Below are 22,132 nucleotides of genomic sequence, written 5' to 3' on the forward strand. Positions count from 1 at the left end.
AATTATGGGGTCAGAACAAATAATACAGCAAGTAGGGCTTTTGTCTGGCATGCGCCCTGATTTAGGTCAATCTCCAACACCCCATATGGTTCCCTGAGCAACCCTCATGAGTGATCCCTGAGCACAGAGAAAGGAGTAAGCCTTAAGCACAACCAGATGTAGCCCCAAAACCAAAATAAATAACAAAATGAAAGATAAGCTTGATAAAATCAAGAATATCTATATGAAATTATCCATCATTATGGTAATTCCTATGAAACTGATATGACATGAATGTCAGTCTCATTAGATTAAGTGATAAAGTGAGTTTACTCTCTAGCATCTCAATTATCAAATGTTATTTGGGTAAAATATGGTATAACTAATAGAAAGCAATGTGTTTATTATTATTTTAAGGAAACAAACTTACCTACCTGAAAAACCCAATAGAACTGATTCACAATTCTGAGGACTAATAAAGTAGATTCAAGGTAAATACACAAAAATACTATTATTTTAGCAACAATAGTTAGACAAAATAAGATGAAAAAGTCCCATTTTAACAGCAAAAACATTACAAAATATTGAGAAACAGGTTTAGTTCCTTAGTGGGCTGAAACTATATAAAGCTAAAGTAAACCAAAATAACTCGTCCATGTGACAAAATAAGACAACAATGGAAATTCAGAAAATACTCATCGCTGTTACTTAAAACTTTATGATAGATGTTCATATAAAGAAACAACATTAAGCCACTTTTAGAGAATTCAAAGCCTTGGGAATACATTCACATAACACTTTTATGTGAAAGAAAATCAAAGATGGGGATGGAGTGATAGCACAGCCGTGTGCCTTGCACACAGCTATATGATCCCCCAAGCCTACCAGGAGTGATTCATTAGTGCAGAGTCAGGAGTAATTCCTGAGTGCCACTGGGTATGACCAAACAAACAAACAAACAAACAAACAAACAAAAAAGGAGATGATTTTAAAATACAATATTATTTCAACATTGTAAGGAATAAATAACTGAACAGGAGAGCTAAAACTTGAGGCATATCAAAATCTTTAAAGAACTTATCAAGTCTATTAGGAAAACCAGTGTTTTAAAATGTCTGCCTAAATTTGAGGGGGGCACACCTGGCTATATTTAGGGCTTACTTCTGGCTCTATACTGAGCTCAGGGTGCCAGGAAACAAACCTGGGTCAGCTGCATGAAGGCAAACACCCTCCCTGCTATACTATTGCTCTGGCCCTTCCCTGAATTTTCTTTTTATTTTCTCTATTTTCAACAACAGATAAATGAAAAACTAAGAATCTATATTGCATCCCCTAGAAGCCCATAATGAAATTTTTGGCAACTAAACAATGGACTGCAATGAGCGATTACCTCCCCTATGCACATGAATACAGCTTCACTTTAGGCAGAAGTTCTTTCTCACGCCCCTCACCAAGCCAGTCAGGGGTTCCCCTCAGCCCTCAGCATTGGAATCCCTGCATGATGTCGAGGACTAAATACCAAAGTCATGTTCTCCAACTACACAGTCCTTCACCATCTAAAATGGTACCCTAGGCATCAGCCTGGGTAGACAGAGGATTTTTGCAGGGTTAGCAACAACTCAACTTGGGAACATAGTCATATCCCTCAAACATGCCCATTCCATGTGTCTAAAAAGGGCAGAGTAAGTCCACCTCCACTGAACACAGAGGCGTCTTGTGTCCCATGTTCCCCAGCCAGAATCTAATCCAGAGATTTCCTGATTTTCATTGACTCATAAAGCCCCCACCCTGCCACCCCTCCTCTTCTCTCCAAGTCCCACCACATGCAGGTAAAGGAATTAAAGCAAATCAAACATGCACCAAGCTAATTCCCTTATATTTCTGAGACTCTCCTCACTCCTCTATCACTGCCTGGGGCAAAGGAAAAGGTCTATTTTATGCTGGGAAATGCTACCTTTTATTTCCCAGTCCCTCCACCTCTTTTCCCTTCCTAATTCCCTGACCATCACCCTAACCCCCAAAGGAAACCAAGGAACCCACAAATAGGGAAATGATACATACATGAGGACTGGATGAAGGTGATGCTGTGTTAGTGTGGATTGCGCCCGACAGCCCATCTGCAAGCTACAAATTAAACACTGGTTAGCAGTAGGCATAGCAACTCTGCCTTTTAGAGAAAGCCAGACACTCAAGAAAACAGAGGGCTGCCACCATGCACCCTCTGCTCTCTCCCCAATGAGGCTGCAACAGTTGTGGGAGGTGTGCACGTTGACATTGGGGAGCCTTGCTTGCTAATGTTGGCTCTACTGAGCAGTCTAAGTAGCCATCCGCAGCTAGAAATGAGGCACAAGTAAACCGGCATGAGATGAAAACCATATGTGTCCAGCACCATAAGGGACACAGAGAAGGGCTCAGCCATGCCAATCTCACTGCCCTTGGCAGGAAGGTGAGCTTTCACATGTTCTCCTTGCCCTTCACACCTGCCCATCAAGTGCTAGGCATTCTCTATATTCATCTCCCTTTTTTTGGTGGGGGGGCCACACCCGGCAGCACTCAGGGGTTACTCCTGGCTCTATGCTCAGATCGCTCCTGGCAGTCTCAGGGGACCATATGGGATGCCGGGATTCGAACCACCGTCCCTCTGCATGCAAGGCAAATGCCTTACCTCTATGCTATCTCTCCAGCCCCCTATATTCTTCTCCTAACAGCCGAACTGTCTCAAGCCCTGCTTAGCTTCTCAGGTCTGAATTCCCCCTCCCAAATGCAAGAACCATCATATACCAAACCCTGGATAAGAAGAGCCTTCAGAGCCTTCCATTTCAACATCCCTAGACCCAAGAAAGCTTGCTGCAGCCTTTGCTGTCCCCAGATCCATGCAGATAAGTCTTCCAGGCCATGAAGAAGTGCTTCCCAGAGGCCATAAAATCCTGGGCTGCAAAGCAGACAGAGGCATGGGTTCAAGTGCAGGCAGTGTGACTTTTGCAGAGGCCATGACAGTCTAGCAGAACAGAAGGCCAAGAGTAGATTTCAGGCAGAGGAGTCAGCCATGTCTAGGCAGAGAGTGAACCAACAGAGAGACCAGGAGCGCTGCCCTTCAATCAAAAACACAGTTCAAGAGGGCTGCTAGGGCTAGAGCAGGAGAGAGGACTGAACTGACGCTCCAAATCTCAGGGGCTCCAGGTACCTCACTGAAGGCCACACCCAAGTATCTCCCTCTCATGACAGGAAGATGGGACATACTCCATGGAGGGCTCTGCAATGGGAAGATTAAAAGTTGCTGGGACCTGAGGGGAGTTGGGGACTCAGAGATCTATCCTGTACTGAGAAGGGTTATACCACAGAAGGGAGCCCTGAGCCTCCTTAACTTGCCTGATGCTCAGAGCATAGGCACTAAATGGAGGGCAAGGAGCAATGCTGATGGGCTCCAACACTACATGATTGTCAGGGGCTGACCATATGTCTATCTAAGTGGTGACCCCTGAAATTGACCCTGTCATGTGGAACCCCAGGTGGCCCTGCAGCCAACAGCTCTGTCCCCTCACTTCCCAGCCTGAGCCTCACAGGAACCGTATGGCTATTTTTAACCCAGATCGTTTTTAGAAGGGTAAGAAGGAAACCGGCAGTTCACCAGAGAAAAAGGGAGAAAAAAAAATAGATAAACATAGTGTACCTGAGCTCTGGACCGGCTTCTGAAATTATACCTTCCCCTTTGGGACTCGGCATAATTTGCCCTCTGGCTCTTAGACCACATGCCCATCTTCAGGGCATCTCAGAAACTCTCAGCAGAGCAGAGGGCTCAAAATTAGACCCCAAAAGGCCAGTAACCTGGGGGTAACCAATTCCAGCAACCACCCTGCCCAGGGAGACCCAGGTTTCTGCCTCCTGGTAAGATGACACCCAACTATTAACCAAAAACAAAGGCATTCCCCCATCTTCCTCTTTCCTGTAAACCTCTTCTCTTGCTATGTAAAAGCCCACTGGTTGAATTTTGTACTGGGTTTAATAAAGGGGCAGTTTTAGCTTTCAGCAGCGAGACCACAAAAGCTATTGACTCCTTGGATCTTCCCTGACTGGTTTGTTTTATTAATCCTTTGCTGCCCTATCTGCATCAGACTTGTCTGTCTGGGGTTTGGAGATATAGTGGATGGGGGTGATCTTATAACCCTTGTGCGTATTATTTTATACCCCCCTGACATACTCAGTTCCATAACCCCCATAACACACAGTCAACAGACATAAGTGATACAGCAGTCAGGACATCAGCACCATAAACACATACTCTCCAATACATTTTATCAACACACACATGCACACCACGTACATACAACCAATGTGCACTAAAAATACATGCATATCAGCACCACACACACCACAGCACACAACCAGTGCACATTATTCACACATACAATTACACTGTCTTCATGCATGAGCACACAAAGTTCCACCACCAAGCCCTTAGCGCAGCTCCTTTGCCAACCAGGAAAATCTTCCTCTCTCCACTCAATCTTTAGGGTCCTTCTCTCATCCACCTCCTCAGAGAAGCTGCCCTGACTTCTCAAAAGGGCCAAAAGCACCCCAAATCTACAGACTTTCAGCAACTAAATTCTTTTCTCCTGTGGCATGGCTGTAAGCACCTCACTGAGAATGGAAAAATGGAGAAAGTTGAATTAGCAGTGTCAGAAAGGAAAGATATGAAAGAGCTAAGAGTGAGATGGGAACAAGACAGAGCAACAGTGCTCACTGGAACCGGTGGCATGAAGTTAAAGAGAGCACAGCTGACTTTTTCCTCAGTCACATTGGTTATAGGCAACAACCAGGCATTGGGGAAAGCCGTATTCAAGCCCAGGTTGCATTGGTCAGAAGTACAATGAAGCAAGGAGAAACAGGAGTTGTGGAGGGTGGGAGGAGATAAAAGGATAAGCAAAGAATTGATAACATCAGTGGAGCCTCCCTGTACATATAAATTCTGTCCTGAGTGAGGACATCCTTTCTTCCAGACAGAGTACAAAATTCCCAAGACTTCACCATCTCTTTATCTCACCTCAATACACATATATTCCTGCCCTGAAGTTCCCCTTCTAGAAGACTAAAGAGGAGACCCCTGCCCATGTTAGTATCTCAGAATGGTAACACCCCTTGTCTGGTGATCTCAATGCCTGGAGGGTGGAGTATGTGTGAGGTGGGCAGAAGACGCCACTCCTCTGTCAAACTTCAAGAAGACTCTATAGGAAATGGGGTATCATTCTCAGTGTGCTTTCTACACATGGCTTCTCTGCCCATCTTCATAACTAAAATACCAAGAACTAGCTTAATATAAAAGCTCATACGTAAACAAAAGTTTTAATTTTATATAAGTGGATTAGAGAAAGAAGCCCTGTGCGGAAGGAAAGCACAGAGACTAGGATTAGTCAAGATGTGTTCTTGGAAATGGGCTCATTATTTTAATACATTTACCAAACTTCATATAATGAGAATGTATACACAATCAGAGAAAAATGAACATAACCTTTTTAAACATAACCTTTTTTTTAAATGAACATAAACCTTTTAGATAAAATGAAATTTATTTGCTCACTCTCTGAAGATATACCCAAATTCTCTCTTAGGGAGTTAAAGGTTAAGGCCAGGGCTGGAGCGATAGCACAGAGGTAGGGTGTTTGCCTTCTATGCGACCAAGCCAGGTTCAATCCCAATCATCCATATGGTTCCCCCAAGCCTGCAGAAGTGATTTCTAAATGCAGAGCAAGGAGTAACCCCTGAATGCTGCCAGGTGTGGCCCAAAAAACAAACAAAAAAGTCAAGGCCAGGAAGAATTTTGGAATATGCCTATAATCACCATCAATGCCATTGCCATCACTATTACTGCCACCACTACCTCTACCACCACCTCCAAAATCACTACCACACTCCTACCACTAGTATTCCTCAAGGACCAGGCACTGCCTACCAGAGCCAGGGGTAGGAGTGGGAGTACCCACCCGGGAAGGTCAGAATGTAGCAACCAGGACTGTTCCAAGAGAGTGGCTAGAGAGAGAGGGGTAGAAACACTGTTTGCATTTTACTTCTTCACATATCCTGAAGTCTACTGTCAGGGTACAGGGGAGGGGAAAGGTTGCAAGCTAGAGAGCAAGGAGGAAGAGGAGACCTATAGCTTCAGGTTTGAGGGAGAAAAATAATGAGAGTGGGATAAAGGCGGAGCAAGCAGCATCTTTCTGATGCTTTATCTCAAACCCGGCTGGCTGGCAAGCTTTACTCAGGTCTCCATCCTGGTTCCCCCATCCCTGACAACTGCCAGGTTTTCCCTTAAATACCTGAGCAGATGTCCATTACAGGGGGGGGGAGGGGGGCACGTCCAGGAGGCTTGTCTCAGTCCAATTACTGTTACAAGAGAGTGTCATCACCCCTCAAAAATACATTAAATATATCAACAATTCCTACCATCACCATCAGCTCCGTATCCCTGGCACCACCAAGTCACTACCACCTACCACGGTCACAACCATTGCCATGATCACCACCACCAACTTCACCACTGTCTCCACGACCAACATCACCATTGCAACCACAGTCACCTTCACTACTACCACAAACATCTTTACTACTATCACCATCGTCTCTTCTACTCCCCCCCATCACCAGTACCATTGCCACTATCACCAGTATAATTGTCATTATCACCATCATTAGCCAATGCTACCACCATCACCACTACTGCTCCTGTCACCACCATCACTACATACCAGCAGCAGCACCAAGACCAGACACACCTTTACTAGTATGTGCATATCTTACCCCAAACTCTACTACCTTTTACACACACTCATGTTCATATTACATGCTTATACACATACCACCCCATGCCAAGCTATCAATTCAAAATCTACACCAAGAGCAGACTAAGAGTAAACCTGTGAGAACCTCTCTAGCTCAGCTTCATCACTCTGGAGAAGAATCCAAGAAACCAAGCGCTCAACCCTAGTATTGACCTATGAGCCTGAAGGCCAGTGGGATATCGGCCTTGTAAGTTGCATTGTAGATCATCTATAGAAATGGTCACAATTAACAAAAGCAGAACAATTTTCAGGAAATGCTGTCATATAAACCCAACAACGCAGAAGCATCTGAGGTGTTTTTGTCTAAAATTTGGAAGGTTCTTACCTGGAACTAATTGGCGCTAGTGATTAGATTTATCAGCAGAGAGAAAGTGCACTAGGGGAAAGAAATGGAAGTGTTCAGACTGAAGCTAGATTTGGCTGATGAATTTGAAGCAGGGAGGGACTCTTCACATTGTCCACAGCAGCCAAGACCTGATAGCTGGGGCTGCATGACCAGGAGCATAACAGTCTTCTGAGAAATACAGGTTGAACAAATAGGAGGCAGTGACCATCCAAATTCTGCCAAACTTCTTTTCCCCATGTCCCTAATGACACGGGCCCTCTGTACTGTGCTTAAGAGAAGAAGGATGGATGGACAAGGCCCAGAATGGTCTGGAAACCACTTAAATCAACTACTTCTTAAGAAACCTTTGAAAATATGGTCCTACCAACTAGCAATAATGTGCCAAGGAATCAAATGAATGAAAAATATTCATATTCATATCAGTCACACAAAATGAATTACTCTCAGAATCAAACATGATAGAATCAGTGTTCCCTCAACCACAACAGCATGGGACTAGGGCTTCCTAAAGACAAAGTTGGGATTCTTGCAGAGAAGGGCTGTCTTTTCCATTAGACAGGTGACTGAATGAGGGCAATGCCCCAGTCCCATCTGCCAGAGCAAACTACCTGACTTTTTCCTTCTCCCTGCCCTCCATAAGCCCTTCCCTTCCCTGCATGGACACACTAGGAGTCCAGACACCAGCCTCCACCCTTTACCTGACAGTAACTCCAGTCACAGTGCCACTATGATCCCACAGAAAGCTGAACCATAGTCTAGCTAAGACATTGTATTTTCCTGCAAGACTCATATGGACCCACTGAGGGATGGGATATGGGGCTGTTGGAGCTGATTAAGAGCTAATTATCTGCCTCACTCAGTTGCAAACATATACCTATGTGATAATGCATCAACTCTGGGTGTAGCTGGATCCTATATAGAGCTATTTCAAGTTTCTACTCAAATTTTCCCAGCCAAGAATAGCTCCTCTACAGCTCCAGAGAATTATTAATTCATTAATTCATCCTCTTATTCAACCACCCACCCACCCAACCATCTACCTACCTACTCATCTATCCATCCACTCATCTACCTATTCATCTACTCACCTCTCATCCATTAAACACCCATCCACCTATCTACCTGCCCATTCATCTTCCCATCTTTCATCTATTTATTTATCAACCCACCTCATCACACATTTACCTACCCATTCATCTACTAATCTCCCATTCATCTACCCATCCATTCATCCACAAACCCATTCATACACATACCTACCCATTCATTTACTCATCTAATCACTCACCAGTCATCTAGCCACCCAACAATATAATCCATATACTTCCTACCTGTTCTCCAGCCTATTCATCCCCTCCCCATCCATTTATGTATATTTCGACCTCCATACCCATACAGCCATCCAAGCAGACTTCATTGCTTTGCATCCTCTAGGCAGGCCCTGTGCTGGGCATTGGGAACACAAAGAAAATATGCCATGGGGTCTGAGTGATAGCACAGTGGGCACAGTAGGCCTTGCATGCTACTGACTTGGGTTCTATACCCAGCATCCCATATGGTCCCCAGCCTGCCAGGAGTGATTTCTTAGTAAAGAGCCAGAGGTAACATCTGTGTACCTCCTGGTGTGACACCCCCCAAAAAAAGGCAAACAAAGAAAGAAAATGTCCTAGTCATTGATCTAGAACTCATCTCATAAAGATGTCAGCATTCAAAGATCAGCAAGGCAAATGCAATATGCAATGACCAAGCCACAGAGAGAACTTGCAGGAGAAAGGATAGAGCAAGAGAGGAGTCATTGAAGGAGGTGACCACATCTAAGTGGAATTTCAAAGACTAAAAAGGTGATGTCCCCAAGCATAAAGAGTGGGGAAGCCCAGAGAGCTAGAGAAGTAGAAAAAATAGAGCATGTGAAATGTCAGATATTTAGTCTCACTAAACATCAGTGAGGCTTTCAAGCAAGACTTCTAGCCCTGGCAGCATGGAGTGAAGGTGCCAGAATGAATGAGATGAGATCATGAAAAAGCAGAAATCCACCGCGCAGCTTTTGAGCATCCAGAGCACAAGCCAGCCTCTATGTCTTCTCTATTTTCAAGGTCTATATTTGATCAATCACCTCACAAACACACACACATACACACATACACACACACACACACACACACACACACACAAGGTCTATATTTGATCAATCATCTCACAAACACACACACATACACACACACACACACACACACACACACACCTCCTTGAGTGCCACTCCATCCCTAGTGACACAAACACATAGTTCAAGAACACATAATGGTCTTTCGGGCCGCTTGAATGCTCTGGGAGCCACAGAATATGGGCAGGGGTGGTGTGGTGTGATTGGCCTAAGGGAGGGTGACAACCTCAAAAAGAGGGCAAATGGGAACAGATATCATACGGGGACCTTTCTCCAGAATTGTGGGGATCTCAGCTATTCAGGACCCAAAGTCCACACTAATGCTTTGAATGAACAGAGTGACCCACTCTCCCCCGTAAGTATGGTCACAGAGCTAAAAAAAAACATCTCTTACCCTCCCTTAGAATAGGCCCCACCTACCCCTGTTCTCTCTCCCCTTTTCCTGGAAGGCTATGGCCAACGGGGAAGATCCTAGGCCTCCCCTTTTAGCTCCAAGAAGTTACTAAGCACAAAGCCAGAGAGGAGTGTGCCCCAGGGAAGGGTCTGACTGAGTTAGGGTGTTGGGGGTTGGGGCCACCCAAGATTTTCCAGTCCCTCCCTCCCCATTTTTTCTCCTCTCTTGTTTGCCCCTATCTGCCCCACTCTGATTCTCTGGGTGATTATCCCAGGAAAGTCTTCTTCAGGGTCATCAAAGTAGAAGAGTCAAGGTAGAGGTATTCTCAGAAGCTTTGAGAAAAATTATGGGGTCTGGCCCAGAACTTCCCACACACCCCTGCTTGGTCAGAAGTGAAGGCTCCACCCCAGCCCCTTTCCCACCCCTACACAGCAAAGCATCAGACTGCAGGGGACAGAACAGATGGCTGAGGAGGTTGGAAGGTGGCATGACAGAAGGCAAGGAAGGAAGGAGGGTCTAGCAGTGGCCATGAGAGCAGTATCCAGGGGAGGTGATGAGATCAAGTTTCCTGAGTACCCAGGCCCAGCCTACCTGGAGGGGGATGAGGGGTTCCTTGTCGTCAATGTCGATGAGCACATCTTCCCCAGGGCTGAGCAAACTCACATCATCTGTGGAGAAGAGTCAGAGATGCCATAGCTAGAGAACTCTTTGGTGACTAAATAAGCAGTTCCAGAACTCAAGGTCAAAAACTTCTTCCCTTGTACCCACACTTTCTACCTGGGTCTCTTTCTCTCAGCCCATCTTCCCCATGTTCCTTTTTTTATACCCGCCTCACTCTTACTTTCCTTTCTCACCATACTTTGAGTCCCTGCATCTCCCTCCCATTACCCTGCCTCCCTGCACCCTCTGGTGTTCGCAGAATGAGGTAGGGATGGGGGATGCAAGGAGGGTCCCAGCCCCAAGTTTAGCTGAGCAGAAACCAATCAGGGCACCCCCTCAGTGGATGAGTGCCACCTCACTAGCCACATCCTTCCCTACCTGGGCCTCCCTGTGGCGAGGGGCTCTCCTCTGAGTAGGGGTCACACAGGAAGCTCTCCAGGCAGCGGATGGTGCACTGGCCCACCACAGGCCGGCGGCCAAACTGGCGGTTATCAATGACCTTGACCACGATGGGGGGACAGTAAAGTTCCTCCCGGGGCAGCATCTGGGCAGTAGAGAAAGTGGGGAGTAAGGAAAGATGCCTAAAGCCAGCTTCAAGAGGTTCCTCAGCCAAGGAGCTGCAAATGATTGCTTCTGAAGCCACACTGAACCCCAACAGCCATCAGAGCCAAGTGGTGGATGGCTGAGCCCAGGACTGCCCCATGGAGCTGAAGCCATACCAGTCTTCAGTCTGCTTCTAGAATGTTGGGAGGCTGCTGATTCCCATCCCCTACCCCCAATACTCCCCCTTCCCAACCCATCCAGCTCCAAGCAGAGTGAAAGCAGGTCTGCGTTCCCTGAACCCTGGCTAGCTGCAGCAGGGCGCGGGAGAAGTTGGCCCAGGATTCAACATTTCTTGCAGACAGTTCACCCTCCCCCAGTGGATACTCAAGAGTTGGCTTACAGGCCCAGATTCTTCCCTCCACACACACCACCCTAAAAGCACTTTGAACACAACTTGAAATAATTTATAAGTTCTCCTTCGGTGGCGGCTTCAGCTCAGCCAAGAGGAGACTCCTGTTGACAGCCATTGGGCCAGAAATTCCTATAGTGCTTTCATCTTGCAAACTCTTTTCCTCTCCTCACACTGGCCTTCCTGGGGCCACTGGGCCACTGGGGCTTGGGAGCCCACACAGCAATAGTGTCATGCAGGAAGCCCCTCTGTTCACACCCAGCTAGGAGAGAAGCAGATTAGTGAAGGTTTGGGGGAAGACTAGAAGACCAGAGCCTTGGTAGGCACGGAGGAGGGCTACCCTGAGAAGCCATGGACACAAAGGCCCTTGCACCTCTGTGGTCACAGTGAGCAAGCAGGCCTGTGGGTGCCACATATTGGCCTCGACTTCTTCTCTGAGCACTGTTTTTTCCAGAATAGCCAAGGTGAACATGGCCTTTGGAGCTACTTCCCAAACTGTAGGGATTCGGGAAGAAACTCCCACCCCTAGAACTCTGAGGTAGAAAAGCAGGCAGGCCCACTAACCACTTCCATGAAGAGGGTACAGATGTCGAAGTTGGGGTTCTTCCGTATGTTCTTGATGACACATGACTGCACTGTCTGACCCCCACACTCCACCACGAGGCTGGGGGAGGAGACACTGGCCAGCTGGTAGCTCTTCATGTTCCGCAGGCCCCATGCCAGAATCTAGGGGTGCAGAATGAGGAGAGTGGCTGGTAGTGCTTAAGAGAAAAGCAGTGCCCAGACAGGAGAAGTCCCCAACTTCCTCCAGTTCCTCACCTCTATGGCCATACGCTGGAGAACCGGCTTGATATTCTGGGGGACCATGTAGATGTTGGCCTCCCTCTGGGGTGGCGGGTAGGGTAGGTCTGTGTCCTCTGACTGTCAGGGCAAGCGAGAAGAGGGCGCAAAGTTGGGAGTGAAATGGAGGTAGAAGGACGAGAAAAATATGGGACAGAAAGGAAAAGCACAGAAAGACAAAGTAGAACTTCGTCAGCAGTCTTCTTCAAGAAACCACACAGACACCTGCACCCAAAGTTTAGATATCCCAGTGGCACGTGAACCCCATCCCCTAACTCCTCTAACACATCCACAAGCTGTTCATGGTCTCCTCATCCCCCCACAAACACACCTATGACACATACCCACATGCTAGTACACACATGTACATATTCAGACACACACATCCCATATATATTGTTCATACTTCTGGATACAATACATGGTCACACTTATAGACACACACCCACGCGTGCATGCACACACATATTTGTAACAAACACACATAGTCATGTACCAGGCACTCAAACACAAACTGCCCACTCCACTCTCAAAAATCATCTCTGCCTCTTTCCTCCCCATGAAAACCGTGACCTGCCATTTGCCCAGTTCTCCCACTTCCTAGTCCAGACCCTCTTGGTCACACCCTCTTCTGGGGTTTCATCTCCACCATCAGCAGCAACATTTAGACACATTCTGGCCCTTACCACGCATGCCTGTCTAACTAGAGGAACAGTTGCTCTCCAGGGAGACAGAAAGTTTAATTACACACAGGAGAAATACCCTCACAGGTGCTGGGGTTTGGGGAGCATTCCTTCATTCACAAAGGCCAAAAACAAAAGCGAACTCTGACCTGCCAGACTCTGACCTCTACCTGGCTTTGCCAGAGATGGGCAAGAATCCCCATGAGTCCTTCCCAAAGTTAGTAATAATATCCCTTGGGAATGCAGGGACATTCCAAGGAGCAGTAGTAGTCTTAGGTGAGTTACAGAAGGCTTTCTGCTTGTGCATTTAAAGAAGGTAGGTTTGAGGGGACCAGGGGTAAATAATATTTTTCTAAAAGAGAAAGTAGGTCAAATAAGTGTTCCCAAATCGTCACAAAGAACTGCAATGAGCAGCAGGTGGGAAGGGAGACGTGCAGTGCCATAAACAGAGCTGCCACCATGTCACCTCATGGTTAGAAAGAGTCTGGCCCTTCGTGGTTTCACCTCTCTGACACCATTTCTTATTTTCATGGAGAAAATGATTGCTTAAAGGTATCAACCTCTCTTGAGGTTATGTGAAAACAAAGGAAATAGAATGAAGTTTTGGGAGAGTGCTGGCTCTGATAAAGCCTTAAGTTAGCACCTTAGCAACAATTAGAACGATGTCCCTTTCTTAAGATTATACATCTTTGTTCAAAAACCATCATGTTTTGCCGATTTATTAGAGCAAGACCCTTTACTGCCACCTATTGGGAAATTGCTCCTGCGAGCACAAATGTGTTGGTATCTGTGATGGGAATCCCACCAACTCTGAGAGGGTGCTCTTGTGCAGTCCACAACCTGCCCATCCACACATAAAGACTCTGACACTCAAAAATGGCAGCTATAAAGAAAGGTTATGCTGGCCACTCCCTGGAGCTAGCCTCATAGATTCAATGAATATACAATTAAAAATTTAGACCTATTCTCCAAGTGATTTTCCCTAGGTTTCTTCTCAAAGAATGGTGCATTGGGGTCAGGAAGAAGGCTCAAAGGGCTGGAGCACATGCTTTGCATGCAGTGTAATCCCTAACATATCATAGTAACTTCAAGCACTGTCAGGAGGGACCCCAAGCACCCAGAAAAATCCCCAAGTACCACTGCTCGGTCTGATCCAAAGACAAAAAAAATTTTTTTTAAGCAAATGATCAGGCAGGAAAGAGTGCAGTGAGTAAGGAGCTTGCCTTGCACACAGTCAACCCAATTCAATCTCCAGCCCCAGAAATGGTGCCCCAAGAATTGCCAGGTGTGATCAGTGAACACAGAGTCCTGAGCACAATTGGTGAGGCCTCAGAACAAAACTAAAATGAATGGTGCATCCATCCACAGATGCTCTGGCAGAGCTGAAGGGAGCAGCCATAGCAGAGACACAACACACTCCAGTTCCTCCTGCCATCCTGGCTCACCTCCCCTAACCTCAGCTGTCACTTACCACATATCCGTGATACCACACTTCCCTGAACAAGAGCCATCAGAAGCTTGTTTCTGGAAAGAAAGTTCTGGATCCTGGGTCTAGCTCAGCTACTTTCTACCTGAATAAACTTGAGCAAACTAGTCAATCTCTGAATGTCAGTAACCCATCAAGCTCTGGGGTGACACCGCCTCAGAACCCAAGAAAAGTTTGATGACAAAGAACTCAAGCACACAGGAAGTGCCAAGCAAATGCAGGGACAGTCACAATCACTCCAGTGTTTCTGCTTCACCATCCATTGTGTGTGAAGACTGCTTACTGGCGACAAGCTGAGCCTTCTAAGCATTTCTCAGAGTCACTTCAATACTCTGCCTGTCACTAGGACACAATGCAGGGGCACAACACAGCAAGCACACTATTGACAGATGCCATCAGGAGAGCAATGTGCAGGTTTCCTGGGCATCTCTGAGGGTTCTGTTTCCTCAACAGTCCCAAATATGAGGCAAAAAGACAGAGGCCAGCACTGCCAATGGGAGCATGATACACATCTTGGAACACTAAGGTCACCACCACAGTAGTCAAGAATCAGGGATGCCTCTTTGTTTTGGAGAGGCCACATCTGGTGATGCTTAGGGGTCACTCTTGGCTCTGCACTCAGGAATTACTCCTGATGATGATTCTTGGGGGACCATATGGCATGCCAGGAAATGAAGTCAGGTTGGCAGTATGCAAGGCAAGCACCCTACCTATTATAATATCTCTTCATCCCAGGGATGCCTCTTTAGAGTCAAAGTTATAACCCCAGGCTTATAGGTGTGAGCTCAAGGTCAAAAGCCAAAGCTAGCAAAGACAAAAGGGGTGCAGAGAAGGGATAGGACAGTGAAGGGTTTCCAGCTTCAGCAAGAGCTGAAAACTAACAAGCCTCCCCTACAGGGTTACCACATTCTCCTGAAGTCACCCAGAGAAAATGCACCAATCTCTTTCCTTCCAGAACATTCCTTGGCAGATGCCCCTCCACCCCCAAAGAGCATCAGCACTTTGATTTTAGTATATCCCTCAAGTCCTCCCTCCATCTTTGCTCCCAGATTCCCCTGTGGCTGTGAATTAGGGATGTTCCTCTCTTGTTCCCTAGGAGGGGGCGATAAATGGACAGTACCATTGGGATGAGGCCCCGGAGGAAGAAGGCAGGTGCGCACAGCTGCAGAGGCAGGAGGGAGAGACAAGCAGAGATGTGGTTAGAGGCTCGGTGCACCCAAGAAGTCCTGCTCCCTGCATTGGTGCTATCCCAGGAATGCTGCCCCTGCCTGGCCCTTAGCCCTGATCTTCCACTCTGTCTTGGATTCTGTTTTTCCCCTTTAAAGTTGGCCTCCCCTGCCTGAAAATGACAGGAACAGTAGCCTCTTGCACTTCCTGTGCTCCTCTACTGCTGTTCCTGCCACCTCCTGCAGAAACTTCTCTCAAAGTCAACAAGGGCCTGCTGTGACTTCTCCTAAAGGCCACCCAAAGGGGCAACTCTTCTCCCCACCACCACCAGCCTCTACTTTTCCCCAAAACAATCGCTCTTCACTGCCCCACAAATCTGCTGGCTGATGTGACTGGCAGCAAGCCCCTTCCACGTTCTCTGTGCCCAAACCTTCTCTCAGATCGCTAATACCTTCCCAACTCCTCAGAGTCTTTCTCCTCCATGCAGCCTCGGCCTCTCAGAGGGAGATTTTTCTCTCTACCACCACCCTCCAAGACAGCTCTCCCCCTTCACAGATCTCTCCATCCTACACAGCCACACCCCTAAACGTCCCATGTCATAGGCCCCCTCATCACCATGTCTCTTGACAAGCTGGTAACTTCTCCCCTGCCAACCAGTAGGTGGATGGATGGAGAAAGAAACAACCCTAGTTGTTTAAAGCTGGCCTCCCCTTTCTGGAAGTGGGGATGACAGAGTGATAGTACCTTGGGTGTCTTCGTGGCTCATCACCCATGCAGTCATGCCTGTGCCAGAGCACTTAAGAAGAATGCCATCATCTCTTTAAGAGCCTCTTTCCCATCCACTTGCCATGAAGTCCAAACCCCCTTGGCATGGCCTCCAAGACCCACCCCACTCTGTCCTGCAGAAGTTCCTCTGGTCTGAACCCTTTCTCTTCAGGGCCCCAGAACCAAATCGTCCCCAACCCAGACACACCCTTCACCGACTCCCCACACAAGGTCCAGGGGCACCAGGCTCTCTGGACTTCCCTGGTCCTCCTGTCTAAAGTACTTGCCCCTTACCCCCCCCACCCATGCATTGAGCTTCCTCCTATTTGGACTCCAGAATTCTTTAAATCCCACCAGCAGCTCCTGCCCCTGCCCACCCCCAGGCTATCTCAACAGCTGAACTCACTTCCCTGGCCAGGTCCTACCAGCCACTCTGCACTAGGCTCCCCACTGAGTCCCCAGTATAGTGAATGAAGGGGTGGGAACTGAGAACTTCAGAGGAAGGGGTGGAGATGTGTAGGGATGATGCAGGGATGAATGGAGTGGCAGGGGAGGGGGGAACATTGGTGGTGGCAGTGTTGCACTGGTGAAGGGGGTATTCTGTTTATGGCTGAAACCCAACTACAAACATGCTTGTAATCATGGTGCTTAAATATTTATACAAAAAATAAAAATACAAAAAATGGACTGGTAGATGGGAGGCTACAGAAACAACTTCAGTGGAGCTGATTGAACAATAGTTCAGCAGGTATGACACTCGCCTTGCAGGCTTGGCAACCCCCATATCCCATAGGGTTCCCCAATCCTTCCAAGAATAATTCCTAAGTACCCTCAAGTGTGGCCCAAAAATACAAATAACAATAACTAGCATGTTCTTCCTCCCTCTCTTCCCAACACTCTTATCCATGGCAGTCAGATCCTTGAGTTATCACCTGACAGGTGCTTATGCTTATAAATGCCATACGTTGGGTACTTATGCTTCCCATACCATCATTTGTATCTGTCCTTCAGGGCCCCATGCAAGCACTAAATCCTCCAAAAATGTCTCCGACCTTCCTGGACACTTCTATAATCCCAGTGTTCAGCTCCTTGTAATTCTAGGTGTCCGTATAGCCTTGTGCTCAGTTCTCCAAATATTCTGATATCTGGTGTAGGAGAATTCTTCAGCTCCTCTGTCCAAGTCCCTGCACCTCCCTACAGGACAGCGTCTGTCCCTGGGAGTGGGGGACAGACAGGAGCACTATTCTCGAGGGCAGCCACACACTCTAAGCTAGTTTACGTGGCCACCTTTGAGTAAAGCCTCCTTCTCAACCTCCCTGAAAGCAGTCTAAGTCCGGCTCCATGGATTCACCAGAGTGTTCCAAGTCAGCTCGGACTACGAGGGCAATGACCCAGGAGCAGAAAGGCTGCAACAGAGCGTGAAGGCCAAAGCTCTGATGTGATTCAAACCTGCACCCAAAGGATGTACCAGCAAACCTCTGGTCCTGGTCACCAGTCACTCACAGGCCCTGCCTCACTAGCAGAGTTGTTGGGGGACCCTAGACCTTCAGATGCTGGCTCCTAGGGGAGCCATGGGCAGGGTAGTGAGCAGGCTGGGAGGGCTGCACTGTCTGCTGCCCCACCCAGCTCGTTAGAACAACATGTTGCTCTAATTACACTTCCCAGGAAAAACAGTGTTTTAAATTAAAGCCTTGGGGGAGGGGAGGGGGGCTGGAGCCACTGGGCTCATTTGCCTGATTGCAAAACACCAAATTTTTTTCTTCTAATGAAATCGGGGGTGCAGAAGAGCACCCCATGTTCGTCTCATAAGGAAAGCCTTCTGCCTGAATTTGGAGGGGCAGATGGACTGAGGCCTACCTGGTGGGCCCCTGAGCCTATGACGGGACCAGAGACCATGGAAGGCCCAGCATTCCGCCAGAGCCTACCCCATCTTTTCTAGAGGGTCCCAGGAGAGTTCCTCCCTGGTGCCCTCCCCCAGCCTAGGCGGGAAGTGGGGGTGAGTGGGGGAGATGGAAGAAGCCGGCACCCCCTCTTCTGCGGTGGGTGCACACACGTGTGGATGTGAGGCCGGGGCTGTTCTCACAGTGTCCACACTCACTCGCACACGTGCACACGCTCCGTTCTCAGGAAATCTAAAATTGCTGTTTCTTTGAACTCATTCCCCTTGGCAACAGGGAGTGCCTTTGTTCTCCAGACAAAAAAGGAAAAGAAACGAGACAGAGGGCTCAGAAGAGGCGGGAGAGGGAGGAAGAGAGCCAGCAGGCCAAGAAGCAAGCAAAGAAAGCAGAACGGGTGCAGGGAGAGCCGGGCAGGGCAGTCCAGGGGTGCTCCATGCCACACCCACAGGTGGTGGCTTCGAAGTCATCTGTCCACCATACCCCACCACATGCTCTTCAGGAAATCAAGTCTCTAAAACTTCAAGGACACAACAGCACCATGCCAACCCCATGGGAGTTGGAGCTAAGGACTCTGCATGGATATTGAGCCTGAGAAAAAGGGTCGTATTGTGACCCACGAAATTTGCCCCTGGCAACTTGCTCCCAGCTGGACCTGTGGTCCCTTCTGCGAGTCCCTTTGAATGCAAGCTCATGTCCCCTCTCCAGGAAGCCATGCCCCAAGTGAGCATGAGTGTGAGAGCCCTCGATCAGGCAATGGCTTCTCAGCTATTATAGGGTGCTATCAAATGTCATCCAGGGCTGAGGTGCTGCCCAAAGCAGAGGCTACCCCAAAAATAACCTCCAAAATCACTAGAGCCTCCTGGCTGCATTTTCCTACCTCCCTCACCCCTTGCAGCCTTGCTTCCTAATACAGCCACAGGTACCAGGGACATGCTCTGAGTCACCAAGCAGCAGGCAACAAGCTCACCAGGATCAGGCTGGGAGTCTCGAGGGTAACATCATGCTTGACCCCAACAGAGACAACAGGAAGACCCCGCTCAGGCCCATTTTCTGCAGGCCCCTTGCCAGCAGCAAGATTGTCTGTCTCCACCCAGACCCTGGGGGTTCTTAAAACCAGCTGAGACCCAGGCCTGAGACTTTGCCTTCAAGTGCAGGGGAAGTGGCTTTGCTGTGGGCAGGGTTTGGGGTGGGGGGCGGCGCATGGTCACAAAATCATCTTCTGGGTTCTGCCCTGGACCCAGCCATCCCCAGCCCCAACTGACCCATACCCACCCCAGTCTGAGTCCTGACCAGCCTGCACTCGGATACACAACCTTTCTCAGGGGCTGACCCCAAAACGGCAGCTTTTGATTTGCTTCCTGACAAAGAGACCACAGCCAGTTTCCTGTGTTGAGACTATACTGCAAACAAACGGTTCTATACTGCAAACCATTTATCAGGGATTTTAACTCCTTTTTGATAACTCATCCTGGGCTAGGTCTTCAGAACAGGCATGGGGTTGGCCGCCGTGTGCTCCCCAACAAGATCAAGAGCTGTGCTGTTCACTGGACACGGTCGGCATCCAGACCCTTCCAGATCGGCAGTCTGTGGTGCTGCCAGGAGCGGGAGGCCGCCTGTCAGGTGCAATTACAGCCAGCTCGCTCACTCCCTCACCCGGGGGTCCCCGCTTCAGCTGCAAGCTGGAGGAAGTGAGGTAAAGGGTGCAGGGCCTGCAGAGCCTATAACCTGGCCCTGCACCTTGAGTCCAAATCACACAGAAAGTGTCAAATAGGGATATGCTTCCATCTGGGGATTCCCTAACAGCCAGAAGTGGTGGCTGTCCTTTCCTTCCTCTCCAGACAGCACTCCCAAACAGGAAGACTCTCAACCAAATGCACAGAAGGCTATAGGAGGCTTATTCCTCTTCCTTCTCCAACCCCAAAGTGCTTCCAGAACCTAAGAGTCCCCACTCTGCCCTGAGCCCCTAAAGCAGCCAAGCCCCAGAATGGTCCTTCCAACCCACTTTCACTATCTTCTTCCAGCAACAATGCCTAGCTGGTGCCATCTCCATCAGAAAGACTCATGGCGACTCTGACCCCTGATGCTTTAGTCATGATCACTTGCCACCCTGACACTTGGTCAATGAGACCAAATTGCTGTGCATGAGATCTGGGTGCCAAAAGAGCACCCCAGCTTTCTGAGGCCACAAACTGATCCACATAAGCTGGGGAGTCCCATCCAGATGCCCATGGGGGAACACCAGGAAGCTGGAGTCATTGTGGTATCTGCCCAAAGGCCTCTTGGCCTTCCTCCATCTGCCCACCCACCCTGCCACAAGCCACAGCCTTGAGGGTCCCACTTACCTCTTCCAGGATCCCTGATGTATCCTGCACCTGAATAACACCATGGGACATTCCACGTGCAGGAGACAGTAGAGGGAGGAGAGAGAATAGGGTCATCGTGAGCGAAAGTAACTACCAGGCTGGACTGTAGGTGAGCCCAGCAAAGTAACACACATAAATACCATCCTGGCAAGAACAAGAGCCCTGGGCACACCAGATGGTCCCTGCAAGAAAAGGTTCCTGCAGGTTGAGCCAGGAAACCGCTGGAAAATGTTGGAATGGGTTTGGAAAGCCAAAGTCTAGAGTCCAGGCATTTCTACAAGGAGAAAGGGGGATTTGGAGGGGACCAGGGGCTGAGGGACAAACAGACTCTGTGAAGCAGCATGAGCTGATGAACCTAGGAGAGGAGAAACCACTTGGGCCCTCAGAGGGTATGAGGGGTGTGGACCAAGGAGAGGATCCTTAGAGGGTGGGGAGGGCCTTGGCCATCCCCCTAGGAACAGACAATCAATCCAATGCAGTGGCCACTTCTCTTCTCAGCCTGGTTGAGAAGGAGCATCCTAAGTCTAGTGAGCCTGGATGCCAAAAAGAGCTGCGTATTCCATGTGACCAGCAGGAAACAGTGGAGGCAGTGAGTACAGGGTGAGCCCAGTACTATTAGAGAAAAGAAATTGGGCAAGAAAGGAACAAGGGCTTGGATAATGGTGCAAATATGAGCTTTAGGAGTTAAAGCGGACATGGGAGTGCCCTGAGGGCTTGCTAGCACCCTAGGGCTGGGCACCCCCTAAGAGTCAGAGCAGCAGGTCTCAGGTGGAACCAGGTATCAGCATGTCTGACAACAGCCAGTGACACTGCACTGGGGAACCACACGAAGACCCTGGGGCCTTGCCCACTACCTTGTTTCCTGGCTGCACTTCACAAGCCCTGGGCCACTCCCAAGGCTATTTGCTCAGGGCAGACCTGAAGTGTTAGAGACACATGAACAATGGCCACTAGGGTGAATTGGCCCTGTTGGGCCTTTCACTGGACTGGATCCCTGAACCCACCTGCACCCTCCTCTGCTTCAAGGTAAGATTTCAGGGAGCTGGAGAAGAGGAAAATCTGAGGATACTTCCTGTTCCAGAAAGGGTTATAAACCTAGGCAGGGAGCAATGAGTTTGAAGAAGAAAAAAAATCAAAGCAAGACATACCTCAAAACCGGGAATATGGTGGATGGCGGGCTAAAGCAGAGGGAAGAGAGCTTTGGTCAGTACTTATCCCCCAAAACCCCAGAACCCTCCTGTCTGCCCTAAATGAGGAAACAGTAGCCACAGTAAATGGAATCTGACAGTGACAGATTCCCAGAGGTGCTGGGAAGGGGCTGCAGGAAGCTGGGGAGAGCAGATATTGTGTGTCCTTTCAAACTTGCCGGTCACCCCACTTCTACCCTAATTATATGCAGGGCCCATGACACATAAAGAGCAAATCAGGAGCTAGAACTTAAACCAAGTTCTATAGAAGAAGCATCTAGCCAAGAGTTACATAGAGTGCTAGAGTCCTACCTGTCCCCCATACAGGCCCCCACACTCAATACAATTACAGCCCTCCCCAATCAGACCACAAAGGCCTCCTTCCAGAAACCACATCCAGGGAGGACCCTAGAAAAAC

At 48.5% G+C, this 22,132-nt stretch overlaps 1 protein-coding gene across 3 annotated transcripts in view; it reads right to left on the minus strand.

Annotated features, from left to right (window-relative positions):
* Positions 1–22,132, minus strand: part of DYSF (dysferlin) — a 226,636-nt gene that overhangs the window by 66,213 nt on the left and 138,291 nt on the right. For 2 of the 3 annotated variants that reach the window (XM_049785137.1, XM_049785136.1), the window contains 7 exons: positions 21,676–21,705; positions 20,507–20,536; positions 12,145–12,246; positions 11,890–12,051; positions 10,752–10,917; positions 10,305–10,381; positions 2,041–2,103 (listed from right to left, as the gene is read on the minus strand). In XM_049785137.1, the coding sequence (XP_049641094.1) occupies positions 2,041–2,103; positions 10,305–10,381; positions 10,752–10,917; positions 11,890–12,051; positions 12,145–12,246; positions 20,507–20,536; positions 21,676–21,705 (630 nt within the window). The remainder of the gene's footprint in view (positions 1–2,040; positions 2,104–10,304; positions 10,382–10,751; positions 10,918–11,889; positions 12,052–12,144; positions 12,247–20,506; positions 20,537–21,675; positions 21,706–22,132) is intronic. The other variant, XM_049785135.1, reaches the window with a different exon arrangement.

The sequence above is a fragment of the Suncus etruscus genome, chromosome 12, assembly GCF_024139225.1.
Source record: "Suncus etruscus isolate mSunEtr1 chromosome 12, mSunEtr1.pri.cur, whole genome shotgun sequence".
NCBI lineage: Eukaryota > Metazoa > Chordata > Mammalia > Eulipotyphla > Soricidae > Suncus > Suncus etruscus.